This window comes from Schistocerca americana, chromosome 8 (assembly GCF_021461395.2).
Source record: "Schistocerca americana isolate TAMUIC-IGC-003095 chromosome 8, iqSchAmer2.1, whole genome shotgun sequence".
NCBI classification, from domain to species: Eukaryota; Metazoa; Arthropoda; class Insecta; order Orthoptera; family Acrididae; genus Schistocerca; species Schistocerca americana.
Genome location: NC_060126.1, coordinates 428,824,121 through 428,847,336, shown reverse-complemented (window position 1 = coordinate 428,847,336; position 23,216 = coordinate 428,824,121). Strand labels below are relative to the sequence as shown.

The window sequence follows — 23,216 nt, the reverse complement described above, 5'->3', positions numbered from 1 at the left end:
CTTTTGTAACTAACAAAAGCTTTAGTATTGGTTATTGGCAAAGGACATTTTGTCATCCTGTACCACAGCAGAGGAGAGCCACGAATCTACTTAGAAATCTTGTTGGCCTTTATTCATAATTCTGAATGATATTTAATAATCAAATATCTGTTGTAGGATTCTGTGAACTATGACTGCTTAAAATCAGCCAATAAATGAAAGAAACAGCACTACTTGAAAACTGAAATAAAAATTTTATTAAGTAAATATCATACATAGTATAGATATGTGTTTCACATACTACACTGAGTTACTGGTAACACGCAAACAACAACATGTCATCATTCTCTCTGAATACTGCTATTAATATATCTTACAATCTAACAACAGTAATGAATCACAGTTTCAACTAAGACATAATGACTATTTGGTGCCATAGTACACACAGCAAAATGAATTTGCTCACACCAAGTATTCCCCACATCACACACATTTTCATACTTTCCTTACTGTCTTGTACATCTGAAGCCATTGTCTCAAAAACACACACACACACACACACACACACACACACACACACACACACACACACACACAAATATATATACATGTACATACTTTACAGTTAACAGAACTGTTAAGTACAAGGTTTGACAATAGTATATTTACATACTAACGATACTGTATATGTGTCAGAAACAATTTGTAACAGAGATCTTTCCTTTTCTCACTTAAAATTTCAAAAAATAATGACAACAAGATTAAAGTTATATCTTAGTTACTTCTGGATAACTGTTTTTGCTAAAGAAGAGTTTTTACAATGAAAAATATAGTCTGAAATACAAATATTGGAAAAAAATACATCTCAGGTTTGACCTGCATTTTATAACCTTTCTAAAGCCATGAAAAATACTGGCATCTGAAAAAACTGTCATACATTTCACTATCACTATAATATCAATATTTTGGCTACAAAAATAAATATTCTGAATCTGAAAATGTCAAATAAATCATAATACAATCCTATAAACCAGTTTCACAAAAGCCACAGGACTTCTCAGTCATGGTGTCAGAAATAAAAATGTTAAACTGGATGTTACTACTAAACTTTAGAGAATTCATGTGTTTCAGTAGCTGAATTCCATTACTGATGTGTATTGTTTCAATACTGGCAAGATTCAAAACATTTATCACATGGTTTTTACTAGCCTTGGTCATTTTTCACATCTTGCAGGGCAGAAATTGATATGCTTGGTGGGAAGGAAATGTTAGAAAAGTAAAACTGCCAATACAATTGTATGAAAACTAGAGCTGAACAGAATTTCAAATCCCAAATTCTCAAAATTATAATGGGGAACATATACATGCAAAACAATGATTTATTTTATGATAATTTGTGCGGCCTGTCCTCTTAGATGCTTAGAACTCACATATTCATTCAGTTTCATCAATGTTTCTGGAATGTGGCTACATTTTGATAAGGAAGACAATTAGGTAAATACATTCAGTTTGGAAGATCGATGGATTTCTGTAACATTTGGAGATGGAAGAGGAGGAACACTGCAGGTGAACTTCAAGGTTAAAGCTTGAGTGAATGGACATAGGTTAATACTTCTAGCAAGTCGCTGTTTTGACACATCATTTACATTATAGACATAATCTATTTGCACCAGAAACAAGAAATAGAACAAATAATAAAAAACGCATTAGTGAGTCACTGAATAAACCAACTATCTGCCTCAGCAGACACTCAATTCCATTTTCAGTTTGAAATACACTTACTGTTGATTTTATACTGAAATAAATCAGTAAATAGTGAACATACATTATGCAAACACTACCAATATGAAATGCCCCGATTTTGTTGGGCAGACTGCAAATACCACATGACTCATCAGATTAGGTATTCTGAGATTCAGGGATTTGATACTAACATTTCAGCTGGAGCTAAAACTGAAAATCAAATAAATGAACTATTTTTCAGTGCTATTTAAACAATATTACATTATATTTAAACAATATTACATTAGCACAGCTCAGGTTACCTCGTGAGAACACCATTACTCTGTGGATTGACACCAACAACAAGGGGCTGTTGTTCCTTCGGTCTCAAATTGACTATGTCCAGTCCGTCTGTTCCAGGATTAATTTTTAGGCTCTCTGAACTTGGATTCCGCTGTAGATTTGCACGGAGTGGTCTTATTGTTTTCAGTTTGGTTGTCCCACTAAAGGAAAAGTTTACACCCAGGCAGCTGTCAAGCGGATGAACTTGGGTGGAGGGAGATGTTGGAGTCACATTTCCACTGTCACCACTGTCATCAACAAGCTTCACAATTGGAGTTGTCAACTCATAGGAACTCTGAGACGGCCGAAGGGGCTTTGGCTTGGATGCCAGAGGGGATTCAGATTTCAATGTAGATGTGTCAGATAATGTTTTAATTGTCTCTGGAGCATTTTGTCTCTCTGTCTTTACAATACCATTTGGCTTAGCCATCTTTTGCCCCATGTGACGGGTGTCTGATGTTTGGGAATAAGCCTTTGTAGGGCCACTGGAGGTAGCAACAGCATTCGGTTTCTGCTGTTTATTATTATTGTGAGTATTGCTGAAAAGTGATGACACTCCAGTGAGACGGGCAGAAAGATTTGGGGAACTAAGTGCAGACTTCAGGGGATAGGGAGTATGTCCATGATGCTGTGAACTCAGCTCGTCGGCAGCAGAACTCGACCTCTGAACTTCTGTGGCTGGTGTCTCAATGACACTTGGTGCTGGAGTTTTAAGCGCTTCAATCTTTGGTTTCTGTGTTGTAGACTTGCGTCTCTCTACAACTGCGACTTGCTGAATTAAGCGCCGTACTTCTCCTGGAATTTCTATATCCTTTCTTGTGTCTACCAGCTCTGAGATGAAATTTCCCATAGTTGTAATGCTCACTTCCAAGCTTCGAACTTGCGCTTCCAGCTTGTTGATGGTTTGTTGCTGTCTGTGGGTAGCACTTGTAGCAATCTAAACAAGAAATTTGATATAAAAGATTTGTATCTTTTACAAAACAACCTAGATGATTGTGGTATGAACAATGGAGAAGAGAAAATACACATTAAAACAAACAATTGTATTAATATTTAATGCTCGACATTTGCTTCTTGTTCTTTAGGTAAGAATACACAAATATGCTTTATCAAACAATGGAAACCCCAAAAAGTTCAACAATGGAAAATCCGGGAGGAATGCAACAATATTATGAAAAGAATCAATTTTTGACAAAATAAGGTAACTGGATAGATAAAGAAATCTACTTACCAAGTGGCGGCAGAACACAGATATGAAAGATTATAATTAGGCAAGCTTTCAGAGCCACTAGCTTGTGTGTGTGTGTGTGTTTGTTCTATCTCTGATGAACACCCTGTTGGCTGAAAGCTCATTTTCTGACAATCTTTTGGTTGTGCCTGTCTGTGAATCACCATCTCTGCTATATGGTGAGTAACACCTATCCTTTTCATAATATTGTTACAATATAAGGAAAAGATAGCTTGCTGTTTGCTGTGAAGATGACACATTAAGTTGCACACAGTTGTTCCTGTATGCAATGTAATGTGTTATCTTTACCCCTAAGTAGCAATCTATCTTCTCCTTATGTTGCAAATATGTAACCTTTTAATTGCTCCCTTTATCTATTCTTTCTTTCCAAATTATTTAACCTGTCATCATATATGAATATATGCGCAGTAAATTTGCAACAGTATTAATCCCTCTGTTCACATTCGAATTTATCTCTATTTTTTCATATAATTACCAAAACGTACCTCTTCTTTTGTAATACAGTTAATACAATTCTATAATGCATAAGTGGTTCTGATCAATCTAATACATGTAGCTTTCTGACAATTATTTTGGAACATTTTGCAAAGTACTACATGAACTTGATGTTTTCAAAAGTGTAACTTCCTTATTACTGTAGTGACAGCAACAAGCGATTGCACAGTTCAGCCAGCCACTGTACTATGACCACCTAGCCAAGTTATTAACCAACAGCACAGGCTGGAAGGTGGCACTGTCAGCACAGTTAGTCAAGCTGCGAGCTTACAGCACTGGCCACTGTACTGCGCTGCTAGCAGACGGATGTGCTGTCCGCCACTGAACTATAAAACTGGATCCCAACAATAGAGGGTGCGAGTTTTGTGTGCAGTTTATATCAACAGTATTTTCATCCCACTGTGTGCCCAATTTAATGGAGACCAGCAGGATTATGGAGCAGAGGCTTCAGATGTGTCCCAACTGCTGTAACTTCACTAGATTTGCGTATAACGCATACTCACACAGACACAGGATAGAACATGCTGATTTGTTATGTGTCAACCAATCGAATGTCAGCAGTTGCTGTTTGTGCGGCGGGATATGCTGTGGTTTCAGTGGTCACCCGATCGACACACTGTGTAGTGCATTAGTGGGAGCCTTTTTGATAGGATATGTCAATGAGTGCACTGGCCACTCAAGTGATGGAGTGTGTACAGTGTTATTCAGTAGTTGCTCCTCTGACATGTGATGTAATGTGATTAAGTTGTCACCTGTGCGACAGTGTTTTGTAATACTGTCATCATTTCTGTGACTAGTTTCTTATACCAGGAGTGCTAACAATGTTAATTTAGTGATCAATTGTTTCTTTTATGTGCCAGAAAAATGCTTGCTCTGCTTTCTATATAAATTATCCCAAACTATACTGACACATATATGAAGTACATAATTAAGCAATAAACCAGGAATTAAATATCTGATTACTGCATGAAAAAAATCGTGCAATTTTAAGAAATGGAATTAAATGTGTGAAATAGTTGGTTGGTTGGTTGGTTGGTTTGGGGAAGGAGACCAGACAGCGTGGTCATCGGTCTCATCGGAGTAGGGAAGGATTGGGAAGGAAGTCGGCCGTGCCCTTTCAGAGGAACCATCCCGGCATTTGCCTGGAGCGATTTAGGGAAATCACGGAAAACCTAAATCAGGATGGCCGGACGCGGGATTGAACCGTCGTCCTCCCGAATGCGAGTCCAGTGTCTAACCACTGCGCCACCCCGCTCGGTGTGAAATAGTCCTAAATAGGATTATCAGTAATAGTTAAGTCATCGACATGAACAATGAAAATGCCCAGAACATTCATCTAAGCATGAAGAAACAGGTTTTCTTGGTAAAATTGCTCTCAATATTTTTCTAGTGCAATACAATTCTTACTCATGCCTTGTGAAATTTTAATGTGCAGATCACAATCAAGCGAAAGTTTGCACTTTGAAATGCCTATAGCACCCTACTTCAGTACAGGTTATGATATTCATGTCTTGTTTACTGTGGTGGTCTTTATCATCTTTTATGTTGGTGCTATTGGCCGGACTCACAAAAAACTTTATTCTTAGCTTTAAAACAAACAGTTGGTATTTCAGACGAAGTTGTATTGTAAAGAATTCAATAGAACTCTCTTTTTTTGTACCAAAAAGGGGCAGTAAGTAATCTGGTTTGTGTTCATATTATAATAGCATATAAGCTTATGATAGCTGCAAATGTATTTATATATTTACAAAATAAAACTCCACATATGAATGTAAACATTATAAATCAATCCTCCTAATTCTCCTAGTACCTGTCCAAAGCTCAGAAATAGAAGAGAATATGGAAAGTATTAAGTGCACTGGAAGCACTAAGCGAATGCTGTGGGGTGAGCAGCGGACAATGCAGCAAATGAGGCAAAGCAGGCACATATCTCACACCACAGCCAGGGATCAGTTTGTACATCAGTATGGTTCAATTTGACATACTTTTTCATTGGGCTTATGCTCATGACTAAATTAGCTTATCTGTCAAATATCAGGATGAGAAGAAATAGTCCCAGAAACATTCAAATGAATCTAAGAGTACAAAAGAGGTTACTATTTTGGCAGGTCTGATGACAACTGAGGGATGTTGAGAAACGGGATGAAATATGAGATACTTGCCTCCAGTTGTTCTATTAAATTCCTATTTTCCGCCTCAAGTCTATGTACAGTTTCCATGTCTACACGAGGTGATGCCATCTCCTCCTTCAGTACATGGTACTCTACCTCATAATCATGAAGTTGTTTTGAAACATCACTTGTGAAAACCTGCAACAGTAATTTAGAATCACACATAAGCGACACTAGTACCTCACAATCGATTTACAGTAAATTTGTTGCTTATAACACGTTAACACTCTGCTTAGGTCATATATTTATTTCACTTTTCTACTTAATTGTAAAAGTTACTTTGTTTACTTTGCATCACACTATTTTACCACGCAAGTCTGGTGTAAAAATGAGTTTCGATTCAAGTTGATGTTCAGTTTTAATCTGTGATATAATACTATTTCTATAAAGAATGTTTTATGAGTACATAATATCAGCAATCAAACATACATTTTAATCTTATAAAAATGATTTATAAAAATATTGAGACAACATACCAAAGCAACACATAATCCAAGATCACAATTTTTCTGAACTACTATTATACACAACAATGTTAGTGGTTGTCATCTCTATTCATGGTGTCCCAAAGTGAATTACATCTAAAAAGTTTGCAGTAGACAAAAAAGATAATCAGTCGCTTCTTCCACTGTGATTAGAGTGTCTTTCTTTTTCAGCACCTATACCAATTTTAAGACTGTGGTGACTGCCACTATACTGAGGTGGTGCAGAAAATACGTGCCACAATACAGATATGAACCTAATATGCTACATAAATTTGATATAAGGAGATACTGATTTAGAAACTGCAAGAAATCTCACCTGCTTCATGATGCGATCAAGAGTACCTTTGTCAATAGAAGGCACCTTTCCTTTTAGGTAGTCCATTATTTCTTCAAAATTATCACAAGCTAATAGGCCTTCCCTGTGTTCATTTAAGAGAGCAACAGCAACACGAACCACAACATCTGTGCTTTCAAAGAACAGCAAATCTGCAAAAAGAAACACTGTAAGTAGCAGCTGTCAGAATAAACAACCTTATCTTACACATGGATCTCATGCACTGCTCTGCCCTTTTTGATTTTCTTCATACTTATAACATTTGGTCAATGCTCGGAGGTCAATTTCCTAAAATAGCATAACTCAGTTCTCAAAAGAACCTTAAGAAACTGCCCTTGAAGATTAGGAGATTTTCCAGTGCTTTTAAGTATAAAGCATATGTAGACTGTCAACAAATTCATTGGTAGCTCAGTGTGTAGTTTAACTGGACTGTAATCAGAATGTTTGTGAGTCAAATCTCACAAGTAGCATGCTTTTGTAAAATTCCATATTTATTAAGAAATGGAAATGTTAATTAACAAATATGGAATCATAATAAAATCTTTTATTTTTTTATTGCTGTATATTAAAAATTTGTACAGAAGCAGAAAACATTAAATAGAAAAAGCAAATACTTGATGTAAATAAATTTTTTTTCGCTTAATGAAAGGGCATTTCACATATCAGTATAATTTTAATTTATTTTCAGATGACCAACAATCAAAATTAAAAAAGATGTTTCTATTAAAAACTATTGTTCCTTATTTGTTAATTAACATTTTTATTTGTTAATAAATAAAGAATTAAAAAAATAAAAATCATACCATGATAGTGAGATTCAGATCAGTGACCTTACGATTATAACCCAATTACACTATTCACTGAGCTACCAACAAATTCGCTAACCTACAAATGTTTGGTACTTAACAGCATTTAGAAATCTTTTCATCTTCGAAGGCCAATTTTTAAGTTATTTTGAGAAATGCATTGTACTACTTTAGGAAACTGGTGTCCAGGTGCTGGATGTTCAGATCCTATATGAAGACATTCAGAGAGGACCGCTCTGTATGGTTCCCTTATTAATATACACTGTATCTAGAATAAATGCTAATGGCCTTGCCGCAATGGTAACACCGGTTCCCGTCAGATCACCGAAGTGAAGTGCTGTTGGGCTGGGCTAGCACTTGGATGGGTGACCATCCGGTCTGCCAAGCGCTGTTGGCAAGCGAGGTGCACTCAGCCATTGTGAGGCAAACTGAGGAGCTACTTGATTGAGAAGTAGCGGCTCTGGTCTTGTAAACTGACATACGGCTGGGAGAGCGGTGTGTTGACCACATGCCCCTCCATATCCGCATCCAGTGATGCCTGTGGGCTGAGTATGACATGGCGGCCAGTTGGTATAGTTGGGCCTTCAAAGGCTTGTTCGGACGGAGTTTAGTTTAGTTTTAGTATCTTGAATACGATTAACCGGGACTTCATGTAACCTGCAGAGGAATTCTAAGACATTGCTTGAAAATGTCAGCTATAGTCAGTCCCTAGTTGCTGGGGTTAATGTTATTTCAGGAGTAACAGATATGGCAAAGCTGTGCTACAGCCTCAGGTAACAAACCAACCACACACTTGAGCAGAAGAAAATATGAGTCCAGTAGCAGTTTTCCATACCACCAGATCCGAGTAGTTATGTGCCACAATTGACTATTCACAGAAGACACGAAATTACAAATTTTAGATGAACCAATAAGATTTGTATCTTTTTGGTGTTTAGTAAAAGCATAAGAAAGGTTCTTTTGGAAATTGCTAGAACAATGATTTGCTTCCAATAATGTCACACATTTAACTATGAAACAATGACTGACAAGACTGAAAATTCTTTGTTATAAGAAGAGCATCTGACTCATTAAAAATACAAATATTTAATCTTAAGCAATGTTAAGGAACATACCAACTCATGAACAGGGTGACTCAAAATCACTTGGGGAAAAAAACTGTCATTGTGATACAAGTCTGAGCATTTTGTGGGCCACATAGAGTGTAAGAACTTCTGAAAAACAGGAAAACTATTTGGCTATGATGATGATGAGTGGTGGAGTGATGATGTCAAATTTTGGTGGGAAAAGAAGGATGAAAAATGACATTTGTAGCTTATGAGGCTCTAATAAACAGCAAATTGATAGAGTATTGATGTCGGGATGACACCCCTCAAGTGTTGTCAAGCAACACAATAACTTTGCAAGGATGTTGCCCTCTGATTCCGAACATTTACTGCACAAAAAGAGCAAGAAGCTTTTCAGAGCAGGAAAAGCATTATCAGCCAAAAGTTTTGGCACAAAACAGGTTAGTTTGAAATTATTATCTTATGCTTACACTACTGTTTAATTTTTTTGTGATGGTTTATTCTGAAAAGCATAGATAGCTACCCATGAAAAATATGACACACTGAGTTGCAGACAAGTACAACAAAAAGATTGTTACATGTTGAGCTTTCAGCCAAAGCCTTCTTCAGAAAAGAAAACACACACACATTCACACAAACAAGCACACCTCTTGCACATGATCGCTATCTCTGGCTGCTCTGACCAGAACGCCACTGGCAGCGGCCAGAAATAACAGTGTTGTGTGCATGAGGTGTGCATGAGATGTGCTTGCTTGTTTGAATGTGTGTGTGTTTTCTTTTCTGAAAAGGGCTGTGACCAAAACTCAATGTGTACAGCCTTTTCATTGTGTCTGTCTGCAACTGAACATGTCTTTACAGTGGGTACCGGTCTATCATTTTCATAATATTGTTGGTATTCCAAACTGGACTTTCCACTGTTTGATGTCTTACTTTTGTTGAGCGGAGCATGTATGGGACTATAATGTACAGTGTGTTCCACTTAGCTGTTTTACCACAGAGCACTGAAACTTTTTTTGCCACATGATAGTCTGCAAAGGGCTAAGTACTTTACTGTGTGGTTAATGTTTGTAATTTTTTACCTACCAAGATACTGAAACTAATGTAATGATGTACAATTTTTAATTCCAATTCAGAGTCCTCACGGGAAGAAGGACGTGTCAGCTAGAATGCTTCTCATTGTTTGTGTAGTGACATTTTCTTCTTCCATCCAGTACTGTGCCACCCTGGATCACACTAGATTTGTGAGTGCATGTAGGCCTGCAAGCTAGTGGCTACCATACCGAGCCTAAGCATCTCTGTGTCTGCCAGGAGGCAGTTTGCATTGAGCAGCTAACAAGCGACTCTTGAGCTGCTCAGAGCACCATTCACGCTAGCAAGTAATCAGCTCATTAGATGTCAGGTTGCCAGTGTGTACTCATCAATTTGTCCAACCAACATCACCATTTCACTCATATGCAGGTCATTAACTACCTCTATTATGTTAAATAGCTGTCAGTAAGTCTAATTTACTCCAGCATAGACATTTAGGTAAAGAAAAGAAGAAATATAGTACTACTTCAAACTATAGCTTGGCATCTTGCTGGCAAGGGGAGGGAGGGGTGGGGGGGGGGGTGTTGAGGGGGGGGGATCGGGGGGGTGGGGTGCAGGGAAAGCAGGTATTATTTACTTCAGGAAGAGAGGGAGAGGTGGTGTGTGGCGGATAACAAGCTCTGCCTCCACATATTGTAAGTACGTAGCACAGTGCAGGTACCACAAACTTGTGTTTAGAGCTTTCACGAGATTCTAATAACTGGCTTTCTTTTCCAAACTGAAGCAGAAGGTAACCCCTTTGATGGGCCACCCACCACATCATCACTCATTTCCGAAAACATCACAATGAAAATAGTGCAACAAAACACAGACAGTGACAGCACAGCTTAGCGACAAAGCAGACAACAACGCAGTCAACATCAGATAATGGTATGCTGCACAGTTGGCAACAAACATCTGTAAATCTCTACAGCACAAAGTCTCCCGTCTGCTGCTGATCAGATCTGGGGAATCCCCTTGCCAAGTTCCCACATAGTGTGTAGCATCAGTTATTGAATATGTAAATTTGCTCTTTCATCTCATACTTACAGATATTAAATCTGTATGCTGTGCCATGTATACAACCTGAATCTTTGGCTTTGGCTGCTAGCAATTCACCTTCTGAGATAGAGAACAAATGGAGTATCTAATCTTATCTCACCCTGTTCACAACTCTATCCAACCAGTAAGGCTGAAATGTCATCAGTCAGCTAATGACTTGAAAACCATTTGGATACAATGCTAATAACAATCATTTTCGGTATCACCACCTTTCCTTCCCCATCCCCAGTCCCATGCCTAAAAGGATGCTAGCCATATCTTACTACCAGAGTTTTTGCAGGAGGTAAGTGATACATGTGTGTATCAAGTTTTGTTGAACTTGTTTCACGCATTCCACACTTATACTTGACATGTAACATACTTCCCACAGCCACACTTACCAACCCCTAAGGATGAAGTTATGTTGCAACTGCCGCCATTCAGCTTAGTGACACCAAAAACTATGGCTTTTACACTAATAATAGTTATTTTCAATTATTTGTACTTGTCACGACCCCCTGCCCCCACTCCTCCTCCTATCCACTCCTAGCAGTGCTACGAATGTCCCAGCCCCCTTCCATCACACTAGTATTTTTTTTCCTAGATATTAAGTCATATTAATTCCAAGTTGGTTGAAATTCCTCCATGTGTTCTAGGATTACGCCTACATGCCAACCTGTTTCATCCCCTATGCCTCCCCCTAACCCTAAAAAAGCTAAGGGATGTCCTAACCCCATAGCATTTTTTTCAGATAATCAGTCATACACCTAGCAAGTCTTGGTTGAATTTTTTCCAGGCACTGTACAATTATGCTCACATGTCATTAATGTCTACTGCTTTCAATGGGAAGTCCAGGCTGGACTTTCTCATTCGTATCAGACACAGTCACAATGGCCATGTGTGTGTACGAGTAGTGCTTGTTTGAGTACGTGTCTGTTTTCCACTTTGTTAGAAGGACTTTTTCTGAAAGCTTAAATTTGGCAGTCTTTTTCATTGTGCCTGTCTGTGACTCAAAGTCTTCTCTATGTGGTGAGCATGAATCTATCGCCTTTCCACATCACTATCATTTTTGTATACATAGACCTCTCCTGGCGAGATTATGGCCACGAGGCCTTCCTCTTACATCTAATCAGCCTTGTTCCTATTTTTTATAAAGGTAGTCAGACATATTTCAGTTCTGAAGCTACTTGCTTACCAAAGATTCTGACCACAAAGCCCAGAGGAAACTGCGAAGCAAACAATGTTAGGACCCACGGCGCCGCATAGAGTGTTGGTGCTATATCGTGTGTGTCAAAATGTGCATACAGATCAGGTAATGTGTCACGCAGAAGGCGTGATATCTGATAGAGTTGCACTTGCAGAGCACCCATGTCGGGAACATACTGGCGACGCATGCCACGCTGGAGCATCAAGTGTCGCAACATCAAGAAAGCACACTCTTCTGACATCTGCAACAGAGGAAAAGACAAATGTATTTGCTAGTGATATTCTTAAGGCAACAGTTACGAAAAGAAACAGAATCATGCTGTATAAAAATAATTAGAGTTTAGATGCAAGTTTCCACTTTGCACCAGTTCTACAATTGTTTGTGCTACTTGCCATAATGGAATTCATTGTATGACTGTGTTTAACCCGGTTAGCATGGTGCATTATTGTAAAGTAAGTACTTACTCTGAAGAATGTAGTCTTACTGTTTCAGCACTATTAAGTGTGAAGAATGACATAACAGAAAATAAAAATTTTCCATCTTACAGAGAGCAGGCCACTGAGAACTTAAGTCCTGTTCAGTCATCACACTTTCTGTGGAATTCTATAGTGACCCAATTCATTTGTAATATTCCATTAACATGCAATTCTTGCTTTCTGCTTGCCAATACTTATCTTCAGGGGCCGAAATGTTTGGTACTGTCGACAAGATACAAATAAAAGTAGAAGTGGTGACATAATCCTAGCTTTTAGAACTGTTAGTTTCTTCCTCATGAAGGAGGGATGGATAGGTTGGAAAGATTAAAAAGGAAGGGCAGGTCACTGAGATGCCGGAAGTCCCTTTCACCTCTGCCTTTACCTTGTCCTCTCACTATAGCAGGATTCCTGGGGTCTCAGTGACCTGCCCTTCTTTTTTGATCTTCTGAGCCTACCCCTCCCTCCCTACTCAAGGAAGGAATTAACTGTTCCAAAAGCTATGACTGTATCATCACTTTTACTGTTAAACGTGCCTCCTGGCAGTACTAAACACTTCACCTCCAGAAGGTAAGTAAAGACAGAGTTCTGTCTTACTGTTTCCTTGACTGAATTTTCCTTGGATATAATTCCTCCTTCTTCCTGTTTAGGGCACCGAAGATTTGCTGTAGGTCTGCTGAGATTAGTTTTAGTGATACTGAATGTTCTTGTCTGGCTGTTCTTTCAATTACGAGTCTCCCATTATCCAAATGCCTTGTAAGGGAAGCTGCAGTGTTAACTCGTATATTCTTCAGTAAACTAATGGAGGTCGAATCAATGCCATGTATCTCAAGAGCTATCATGAGAGATTTTGTTGAAATTGGGTCAAATTCTTTCTCAGACTCAGTGAATTCCCATCAAAGTGGTAATTCATACTCCTTACTTAGAACTGAAATTTCATTCACCACTTGCAAATGATCCACTGTGTTATATCCACTTATAAAGCCAACTTGGACTTTGTTTTATTAAAAGCAAATGAAGATTCTATGTAGTTGATGATACTTATAGCAAATCCCCTTTAATGAGGGAAAAGAAGTTGACAGATCTGTAGCTTTTCATGTGTTGCTTGTAGAACAATTGTAGTACTGCCCCAGTTTCAAGAAATTGTCACAAGACCTTCTGAAAATAATTTTGCAAGTTTCTTTTGCACCATATTTTCCCCTAGATTTAAATATTTCTATTGACTTACCATCCTCTCCTGATGGCTTTACTTTCTTCATAATTTGAAGGGCTTTATGCACATTAGAGGCTAGCACTGCTTCCAAAATTTCATGCTGATTATTATCACTCTCCAATCCACATTACTCTCTTAAACCATACAAACATTAAAGAAACATTGGAAATGCGATAAATTTTAATTGCTGTTTACTGTGCCATCTAATGCAATGAAAGTGACAGTTACCTAATGTAAGCTCTGCTTTGATTTCTTCATACGCCTGTTGTTGGCAATTATTTCTATTACCAAATTTTTGTTTTGTTTTCTTACATCCTTTTAAAAAGATTTACAAATAGTTTTGTTAACTTCACCATTTTCCATTATTAATTGCCTGGAACTCTCATCCTCTCTTTAGTAGTTTTTTGTTCCATTATCTCATTTTCATTTTCTCGTCTTTTAATTTCTTCACCAATACAACCCCTTTAGCCGAATGTCTACGTACCTTTGTTAAGTAATTGCGTCTTCTGTTTATGTCCGTATAATCTTCAGTTGCCAAGAAGCTGACTTGTCCCTCATTTAATCAGTTAAGCCTACTCATTCTTAAATATTTTCCCATTATCTAAATTTCTGATTATGAATCTGATGAGTTACTGAGCTAAGTATTTCATTAACTAACTACTGAACAAACATTATGGAACACTTTAAGTGCTATGAAAGCAAATGCATCTTACACACAAACTTTTATATGAGATACTCACATGCAATAGGAGAACACCAGCTACAAAGCTAAGGCCCTGACAGTAACCAACTTCTGGATCAAGGAGAGAATAGGCCTTCAATAGGTTAAAGAGTGACAACTGTCCAGGTCCTAGAGGCCTTGAGAAGAATGGATGACTAGGAAACGTTCGTCCTGAAATGCAATTAGTTCTCTATGTGAATGCAAAGACAAATGATAAATAATAACAAACTTTTGCAATTTATGGACGAGAAAACTGCATACTAGTCTCAAAATTTTCATGACTTCTTTATTCTATGTTTCCCCTTTTTTAAAAATCTCATTGCTTCCATAACTTCAATGAGATATTTTCAGATTCTCACCAAGATCTGAGCTTTACACTAAGTTTACAGTTGTTATTAAAGCCCAACAGATACATATTAAACACATGCATATGTATGTAAGTTGTATGCAAGCAAAATTACTTCCAAAATGAAATTACAATGACATAAAGATACAAAAGACTATCACTTATCAACAGACTTAAAAGTATACTGTATTTACTCAAATCTAAGCCGCACTTTTTTTCTGGTTTTTGTAATCCAAAAAATCGCTTGCGGCTTAGAATCGAGTGCAAAGTAAGCGGAAGTTCTGAAAAATGTTGGTAGGTGCCGCCACAATTAACTTCTGCCATCGAATATATGTAGTGCTACACAGGCATGCTTTGCAGGCACAAAGATAAATACTGGCGCCAAAACCTTGGCGTCAGTAAAAAAAAGTGGAAGACGACCTTTTTTTCTCCGCCCCGAGTTTCGACCACTGCGTTTTCATACATTATTCAACGAAGTAAATACAAATTAAGTATTGTTCATCTTAAAATTTAGCAGCATTTCAATGTACTACGAAAATCCGACTGGCAAGACTGTTTGGGATGGGATGTTTGTCAATATGGCCAACTCTATGTTCTGAATTTTTTCTTACCTGTGAGAAGAGATGGTTGTCAATAGGAACTTTTATGAATTGTGAATCACATGCAATATTCTCTTCGCCATAAGAATAATACGAATATAAACATTTTACCATGTATTCTTTCATGTTTGCTGCTATCTCATTTAAAACCTGTCTGCCTAATAAACTACGAAACTAGAGTGAGACAACAGCAAACGCGGAAGAATATACATATCATGTCATGTTTATATTCGTATTATTCCTGTGCCTAATAGTGATACAATCAGAAATGAAGCACGGCAATTGACTAGACTTTTAAATCTAAGATGACTTTAATTTCTGTGCAGAATGTAATGTACTAAAGAGGCGTCTGCAAAGATTTTCAAACGGAGAAAAATTTTCGCTAAACTCTCGTTCGGAACATCTTCAATCATACGCATTCTGTTATTTGGTTCTTGTTGATCATTATCAAAGAAAGCAGCAGTATAAGTAACAACAAATCTCTTGGCATTGTTTTGCTAATGAGACGATTCCTCTCTCTCTGTCTCTCTCTGTCTTTTTTATTTTAATAATAATAAAAAAAACGGTGGTAGCGTGCACAAAAGCAAGCCATGCCACGAGCGGCGACAGGCCGTAAACACAGAAGCAACAAACAATGCATGACACAGTATAGTAATACATTTTTAGCTTAGAGTGACGTAAACACCTATAACAAAGAGAACGGCACTTATCATATCAAAGAAAAATAAGCAATCAATTCAAACCAGATGAAGCACGTGAAAAAGGAAGGGTACCCGTATAAATACGGACGGAGTGCCTGTCGCATAGCAATGGCTACCCTGTATAGCTTAACTGCTAAGCGTACGACTCGAACCAAACTACTGTAGCTGTATCGTCATTCATTCGACCTAAATTGTGTCTCATATTACAATGGACCAACATTGTTTCGATTTGGAGGTGCTGCCTAAAACTTTTCTCTCCCCTTGAATTTCGAGTCTCAAATTTCAGGTGCGGCTTACATTCGTGAAAATTTTTTTTCCTTGATTTCGAGTCTCATTTTTCAGGTGTGGCTTAGATTCGAGTAAATACGGTACACAAAAGGTGACAGGTGCTACATTCTGCACCTATACCTCTTCTTTGCAAATCATTGTCGTGTATGCAACAAATGTTTAAATGTGTTTGAATTCCTAAGGAACCAAACCGCTTAGGTCATCAGTCCCTCGACTTACACACTACTTAAACTAATTTATGATAAGAACAATACACACACCCATGTACGAAGGAGGACTTGAACCTCTCGGTTATGGCTCCTACCCTTGTAACTGCCCCCGGTGTAAAACCTGTCCCATGCACCCTCCCACCACCGCCTACTCCAGTCCTGTAACCCGGAAGGTGTACACGATCAAAGACAGAGCCACGTGTGAAAGCACCAACGTGATTTACCAACTGACCTGCCTACACTGTGAAGCTTTCTATGTGGGAATGACCAGCAACAAACTGTCCATTCGCATGAATGGACACACGCAGACAGTGTTTGTTGGTAATGAGGATCACCCTGTGGCTAAACATGCCTTGGTGCACGGCCAGCACATCTTGGCACAGCGTTACACCGTCCGGGTTATCTGGATACTTCCCATTAACACCAACCCGTCAGAACTCCGGAGATGGGATCTTGCCCTTCAGTATATCCTCTCTTCTCGTTACCCACCAGGCCTCAATCTCCACTAATTTCAAGTTGCTGCCGCTCATACCTCACCTGTCATTCAACAACATCTTTGCCTCTGTACTTCCGCCTCGACTGACATCTCTGCCCAAACTCTTTGCCTTTACAAATGTCTGCTTGTGTCTGTGTATGTGTGGATGGATGTGTGTGTGTGTGTGTGTGTGTGTGTGTGCGCGCGCGAGTGTATACCCGTCCTTTTTTCCCCTTAAGGTAAGTCTTTCCGCTCCCGGGATTGGAATGACTCCTTACCCTCTCCCTTAAAATCCACTTCCTTTCGTCTTTCCCTCTCCTTCCCTCTTTCCTGACGAAGCAACCGTTTGTTGTGAAAGCTAGAATTTTGTGTGTATGTTTGTGTTTGTTTGTGTGTCTATCGACCTGCCAGCGCTTTCGTTCGGTAAGTCACATCATCTTTGTTTTTAGATATATTTTTCCTACGTGGAATGTTTCCCTCTATTATAACTATATATATATATATATATATATATATATATATATATATATATATATATATATATGTGTGTGTGTGTGTGTGTGTGTGTGTGTGTCAGTCGGACATAACATGTCGTATGCACTGACCCTGTTATACAAAAATAGGAATTTTACAATTTTTGCCCTCTGAACAGATAAATTTCTGTGGAGTTCCGTGTAAATATTACACACAGTATCACATAACTTGATTGCTTGTGTAAGGGAATACTGTAAATTGTTTTGTTGTTTGACTATAACAGCCTAGGAATTACCCTACGCAAATCTGCCTGTTTAAGATAACTATTTTAAATTAATTTCAAATGAAAATCTCTCTCTCTCTCTCTCTCTCTCTCTCTCTCTCTCTCTCTCTCTCTCTCTCTCTAGGTCATAGAGAGCATCTTCATTAAGTGTTCAAAAATGGCTCTGAGCACAATGGGACTTAACAGCTGTGGTCATCAGTCCCCTTGAACTTGGAACTACTTAAACCTAACTATCCTAAGGACATCACACACATCCATGCCCGAGGCAGGATTCGAACCTGCGACCGTAGCAGTCGCGCGGTTCTGGACTGCGCGCCTAGAACCACGAAACCACCGCGGCCGGCTCATTAAGTGTATAGCATGAACAGTATACCAAATCAAAATGTTAATTTCCTTCTTAAGTTGCAGACAGTCTCAGACAAATACTGTACATAAATTTATTTAATAGAACCAACAAGTGAAATACGTAAGATGGATTAGAGCAAGTGATAGTTGTTTTTGGAAATGAAGTGGGGCTGGTGGTGAAACATACATAAAGCAACCCCTGATTTGTCTGCTGTTTTCTTTGGTTTTATCCAAGAGTTTCTATTTATAACCCACCTCATTAGCAGCAAGTTCATCAGTGCAGCTACTGCCCCTCCCCCCCCCCCCCCCCTCCCCACACACATCATTTCATAGCACTGTTGGTCCATGCTGAAATAAAACCATGTATAAAAGTAAAAAATGGCTCTGAGCACTATGTGACTTAACTTCTGAGGTCATCAGTCGTATAAAAGTAACTTTGATGTTTAAGGTAAGGGTATGTTAAATCAGCAGCAGCATCCCAAATATTGGGGGTACACCGTGGTACAGAGTCCCATACTAATAACTATATAGGCTGAGACTATCCGCTAATAACTCACCTAGGTCAATGAGAATTACATGCTGGTGAGCAGTAAGCTGCTTGAGCAGGCCTTCATATGGTACATTGTAGTTTGGGAATTTCGATATGTCAGGAGGAGCGTGGTTCAAGCAATACTGATCAGCAAGGAATTGCCACACTTCCCCTCTCTTAGTCCTTGGTACACCTGAAACAAAGATATCTTACTGATGCTCACTGCACGAATATTATTTCATGACAATATTATGAAAATCATGGATTGCTACTCACCACATTGCAGAGATGCTGAGTCGCAGACAGGCAGAATGTAAAGACTACTAAACAAGTAACTCTTCAGCCGGAAGGTTTTCTTCTGAAAAACACACACACACACACACACACACACACACACACACACAGATCTCGCAGGCACGACCACTGTGTGTGTGTGTGTGTGTGTGTGGTTTACTTTAGAAGAAGGCCTTCTGGCCAACAGCTTATGCATTTAGTAGTCTTTTCGTTGTGCCTGTCTGCGACTCAACATCTCCACTGTATGTTGAGAAGCACTCTATCCTTTTCATAATATTATCATTATTCCATCCTAGATTTTCCATTGTTAAATATTATTTCATTGTTTACAAAATTTCCAATACAATAAAGTTTAATAGACAAGTCTAGTTATTTTACCCTGTTTAATCGCTTGAAGTAACATCTGTCTGTCACAACGGGTTGAAACTGCTGATTCCCGGCTCAGAAGTAAGTCCCACACTTCTACAAGCTCACGAACGCAAGAACCAATCTCATCATACTCCAGTTTCAAGCGTTTTACAGTTGCCTCCTCCTGACGAGCTGTAAGAAGTTTCAAGAATTAATATAATTAGCATATACAATTTTCAAAAATAAATTCCACATACTGTGACTGTCAATCAATATATACAAACACTAACATAGAAACCATCAAATAAACAACAATCTGAAGCTTTTTAACAAAATATGTTACCTTTGTGAAATGTGGCAGGAATTTTGTGGACATTGATATGAAAATACTTCACACAAAAACCTCAGGTTTTATTGGTGATAGAAAAGTAAGGTCATGTGTTTTGGGTAACTCTCGAGGTAAGGGCCATTTGTAACCCAACATAAGGACTGTCACTAACCTACAGTGCAGGGTCAAAGTATATCACACACACACACACACACACACACACACACACACACACACACACACACATACAAAAATGATTTTTTACCATTCTTTTCTTACCAAAACTGAGCCAAGGATTACAAGGCAGCTATAAACAGCAAATTTTTATGCTATATTCCTACGATCCTGATCTCGAACAAACTTGAAAATTTTATTTATACCTTTATCAGCTTACAAGATGCACAGGTTCAAAGTTGACTTACGTGTACATTTAAAATACGTATACAAATTCTGGTGCAAGGTAAAATCTAAATACTAAATAACCGCAGCAAACTGAAAAACACCCCAAAACATGGTCTTCTGATACCAAAATTGAGCAATGGATTACACGACAGCTATACACAGCAAATGGCTAAATTTTTTCTGACACATTCTTAAGATTCCAATCTCAAAAAAACTTGAAAATTGTACTGATATCTTTATCCATATCCGAGACACATGGGTCCAAAGTTAAGATTATTTGCAGCAATTTGGGTGCACGTTTTCATTATTTAATAAGATTGAGAACATTGATTCACATATGATATATACCAAGCACCACTATAACAAATATATTGTAATATATGTGCGTTTGAAAAGATTTGTATCTAATATCAGAACTGGTCTAACTGGCCACATAATTATATGCCACTGTACCACTCTACATTTGCTCTTTCAATAACCCATCTTTCTTATGTGAAACTACTCTCCCCCTTATTGGGAGTGACACATTGAAATTCCACACTCACAATCCAGGTGCACAATTGTAAGGTGCACCACAGAAGTCTGACGATGCTAGCACCGGCAGAGGCCTCCATTCTTGGATGCATGCGCAGTGCCTCCACCTTGCACTCTACTGGCCAGCTGACGGCCTACAAAGTCAGGTCCGGTCAACATCACTCACAGTTATAGGTTGACATTTGGACTATGTTTATCATACTAGTACCATAGCCATTCTGTAGCAAGTTATTCTAGGTGTAACAAAGTTTTGTGTCTCTTATTATCTGGGTTTTCTTGTAGACAGAACAATATCCTCACAACTGGAGCTACTTCCAATCCATCCTTCAAATTCAGGTTTGCCAGTTTATTTATCCCCCTAAACCTCACCAAAAAAATTCCTCTCTGCTTCATATGTTTGTTTGTGTTTTTGTTACACAAATGGTACACTATCATAATAATCTGCTTCCAAAGCCAAAGCCAAAATTCTGTGCTAAGATACCACTAACATTTATGTTCCTAGTAGCACGACTTTGTCACCAACTCACAGCTAGTCTATATTCATTACAGCCCTCAAACTCAGATATAATCAGATAAAAATTTTCGAGCAACATTTTAATCTGAGCCTTATAAGGACTATTTTTGTTCCCTTGGTCATGACACTGTAAGTGAGAGGCAGGTCCAAATGAACAGATAACAAAAACTACATACATCATCTGAATAATCCATGTTGACAAAATACAAACACGAGTTCATTTTGCTTACACGAAGTTTAGTAACGATTGCATTAGTAGCTACACCACAGATGGCACAAAGAGTCATCTAAGAGTTAAAAGATAACTATGGAACTTGTAAAGAGAGATTTTACATGAAAGGCCAGTTGGTGAAAGATTATAAAGAGAACAGTAGAGTTCAGCTGCTTTGGTATCTTCATTTTCCAGCAATACCAGTTACACATACTGATAAAACAATCTTTTCTGGTGACTATAATTAATGTCAGACAACTGTTAGTAGGAGGCCTAAACTGCATGACTACTTTATAAATCTGACATTACCTTGTGTTCAGTTATTCTTCTAAATAAAGTGTCAAGCCACACACTGAACTTATGATGACAAAAACAGGTACAATCTTTTGAAACACATACAACAAAGTGCTTACTCACAATGTGTTTCTCTCCTATCAACACTCACCCCTGAGACGAGCGTTCTCTCTTTCCATGCGGATGAGCAGCAGCTGCTGATTTATAGCTTTACGCCAAAGTGCCCTCAGTTCAGCACGGTCACGTTTTGTCAGTTTCTGCGGCCCATCGAGTACAACTGGGCTCCCATCTGCAAAAGTAACAAATAGTGTAAATAGCCACCTGCAGTGTACATTATCTACATGGAGGCAAGAAAACTGGTCCTTACCAGGTCTGATTTTCTTCGGTGTGACACTGTCGAATATCGACTGGCGCCATGAGCCTGACTGCCGGGAGCTGCCTGTAGTGTCTTTGCCCGGAGAAATGGGTGAACTTCCCACTTTCAAAAATCTGTAATATGATTAACACTTACTGTCACTGATTAATCACTGCAATATCGCTATTTATTATTTCATTCAGTTATTGTGATCATCACTTTCATGTCAGATAACGCAGAAACATTTTAAGTGAAAGTCTGCAGTTAGAGACCGAAATACATACTAAATGGATGCAATTGCCCAACATATTTAACATTGTTAACCCACTCAATTTGAATAGTACCATTTAAGATTTTGCAAAAATAATGAAAGAAAAACTATTTCTGGTACAATTTGTCCTATTGTTTCTTAAAAGTAATCGACTTTTAAATTTGTATATTTTTGCATATGTTTGAACTAATTCTGGATTTTCTTTTCCATTTTGCTGTTGATACCCAAGACACAAGGTATTGGTAGGACTCAAAAGCATCCCGAGATTATGGAAATTGCTGTCTGTGCATCATTTGTTCGACTTTGGAGAACTGCAGGAAGTCGTTATCCAATAAATTGAGTGAGTATGGTTAATAAGGTGTTAATCTGATGTTTTTAACTGTCAAATACTTGTTTCGCATACTACATGACACCTGCCATTGTCAAGATGAAGAATGTGATTTTTCTGATTCCCGCACACCATTCAGCATAAATCGTTATTCAATTCTTTACGTCAGCTGTCGCAATACGTTCAGTGTGGCCAACGAAATGACTGATCAGTTTCTTCAATGTGTTTTACAAACAAACAACTTCTACTGGTTTCAGTTCATCCTGAAATGCCCAAGTGATTGACTGTTGCTTAGTTTCAGTCTCATACAACAGCACTAACTGATCAGAAGTATCTGTAAATCACTATGTAATGCAGAATTGACCACTAGATGTCATGAGAGGAAGTACCACCAGTATAAAAAGAGGATGGAGAGTATTGTTTTTTCAATGGAGATGCAGTAAAAGCAGAATAGGTTGGGTCAGGAGAACACTCTGACTTTGAACATGGAATAGTCATTGGTCGTAATTTGAGTAACACATCCATCAGGGACATTTAAACCCTTCTACAGCTGTCAATAATATTTTCATATTTTTGGGCCACAGTCATGTAATAATGACTGAATGATATTTCTATCATTTGTCTGTACAAACTTCTTAATTATATATTACTATCAAGGATTTGGCATTAAGCCACTATCAAATAAAACAATGCTGGGTATAATTAGAATTTGTTC

General features: G+C 38.2%; 1 protein-coding gene and 1 pseudogene across 6 annotated transcripts in view; one reads left to right on the top strand and one right to left on the bottom strand.

The window, feature by feature from the left end:
- Window positions 1-213: 213 nt before the first annotated feature.
- LOC124546021 (TBC1 domain family member 4) overlaps window positions 214-23,216 on the bottom strand; it is an 891,805-nt gene continuing 868,802 nt past the window's right edge. For all 6 annotated transcript variants that reach the window (XM_047124990.1, XM_047124992.1, XM_047124991.1 and 3 more), the window contains 9 exons: window positions 21,915-22,036; window positions 21,699-21,836; window positions 19,295-19,456; window positions 18,651-18,815; window positions 14,393-14,544; window positions 11,955-12,207; window positions 6,760-6,929; window positions 5,950-6,096; window positions 214-2,980 (listed from right to left, as the gene is read on the bottom strand). In XM_047124990.1, the coding sequence (XP_046980946.1) occupies window positions 2,021-2,980; window positions 5,950-6,096; window positions 6,760-6,929; window positions 11,955-12,207; window positions 14,393-14,544; window positions 18,651-18,815; window positions 19,295-19,456; window positions 21,699-21,836; window positions 21,915-22,036 (2,269 nt within the window). In that variant the 3' untranslated portion in view covers window positions 214-2,020. The remainder of the gene's footprint in view (window positions 2,981-5,949; window positions 6,097-6,759; window positions 6,930-11,954; window positions 12,208-14,392; window positions 14,545-18,650; window positions 18,816-19,294; window positions 19,457-21,698; window positions 21,837-21,914; window positions 22,037-23,216) is intronic.
- Window positions 7,863-7,980, top strand: LOC124546199 (annotated as a pseudogene).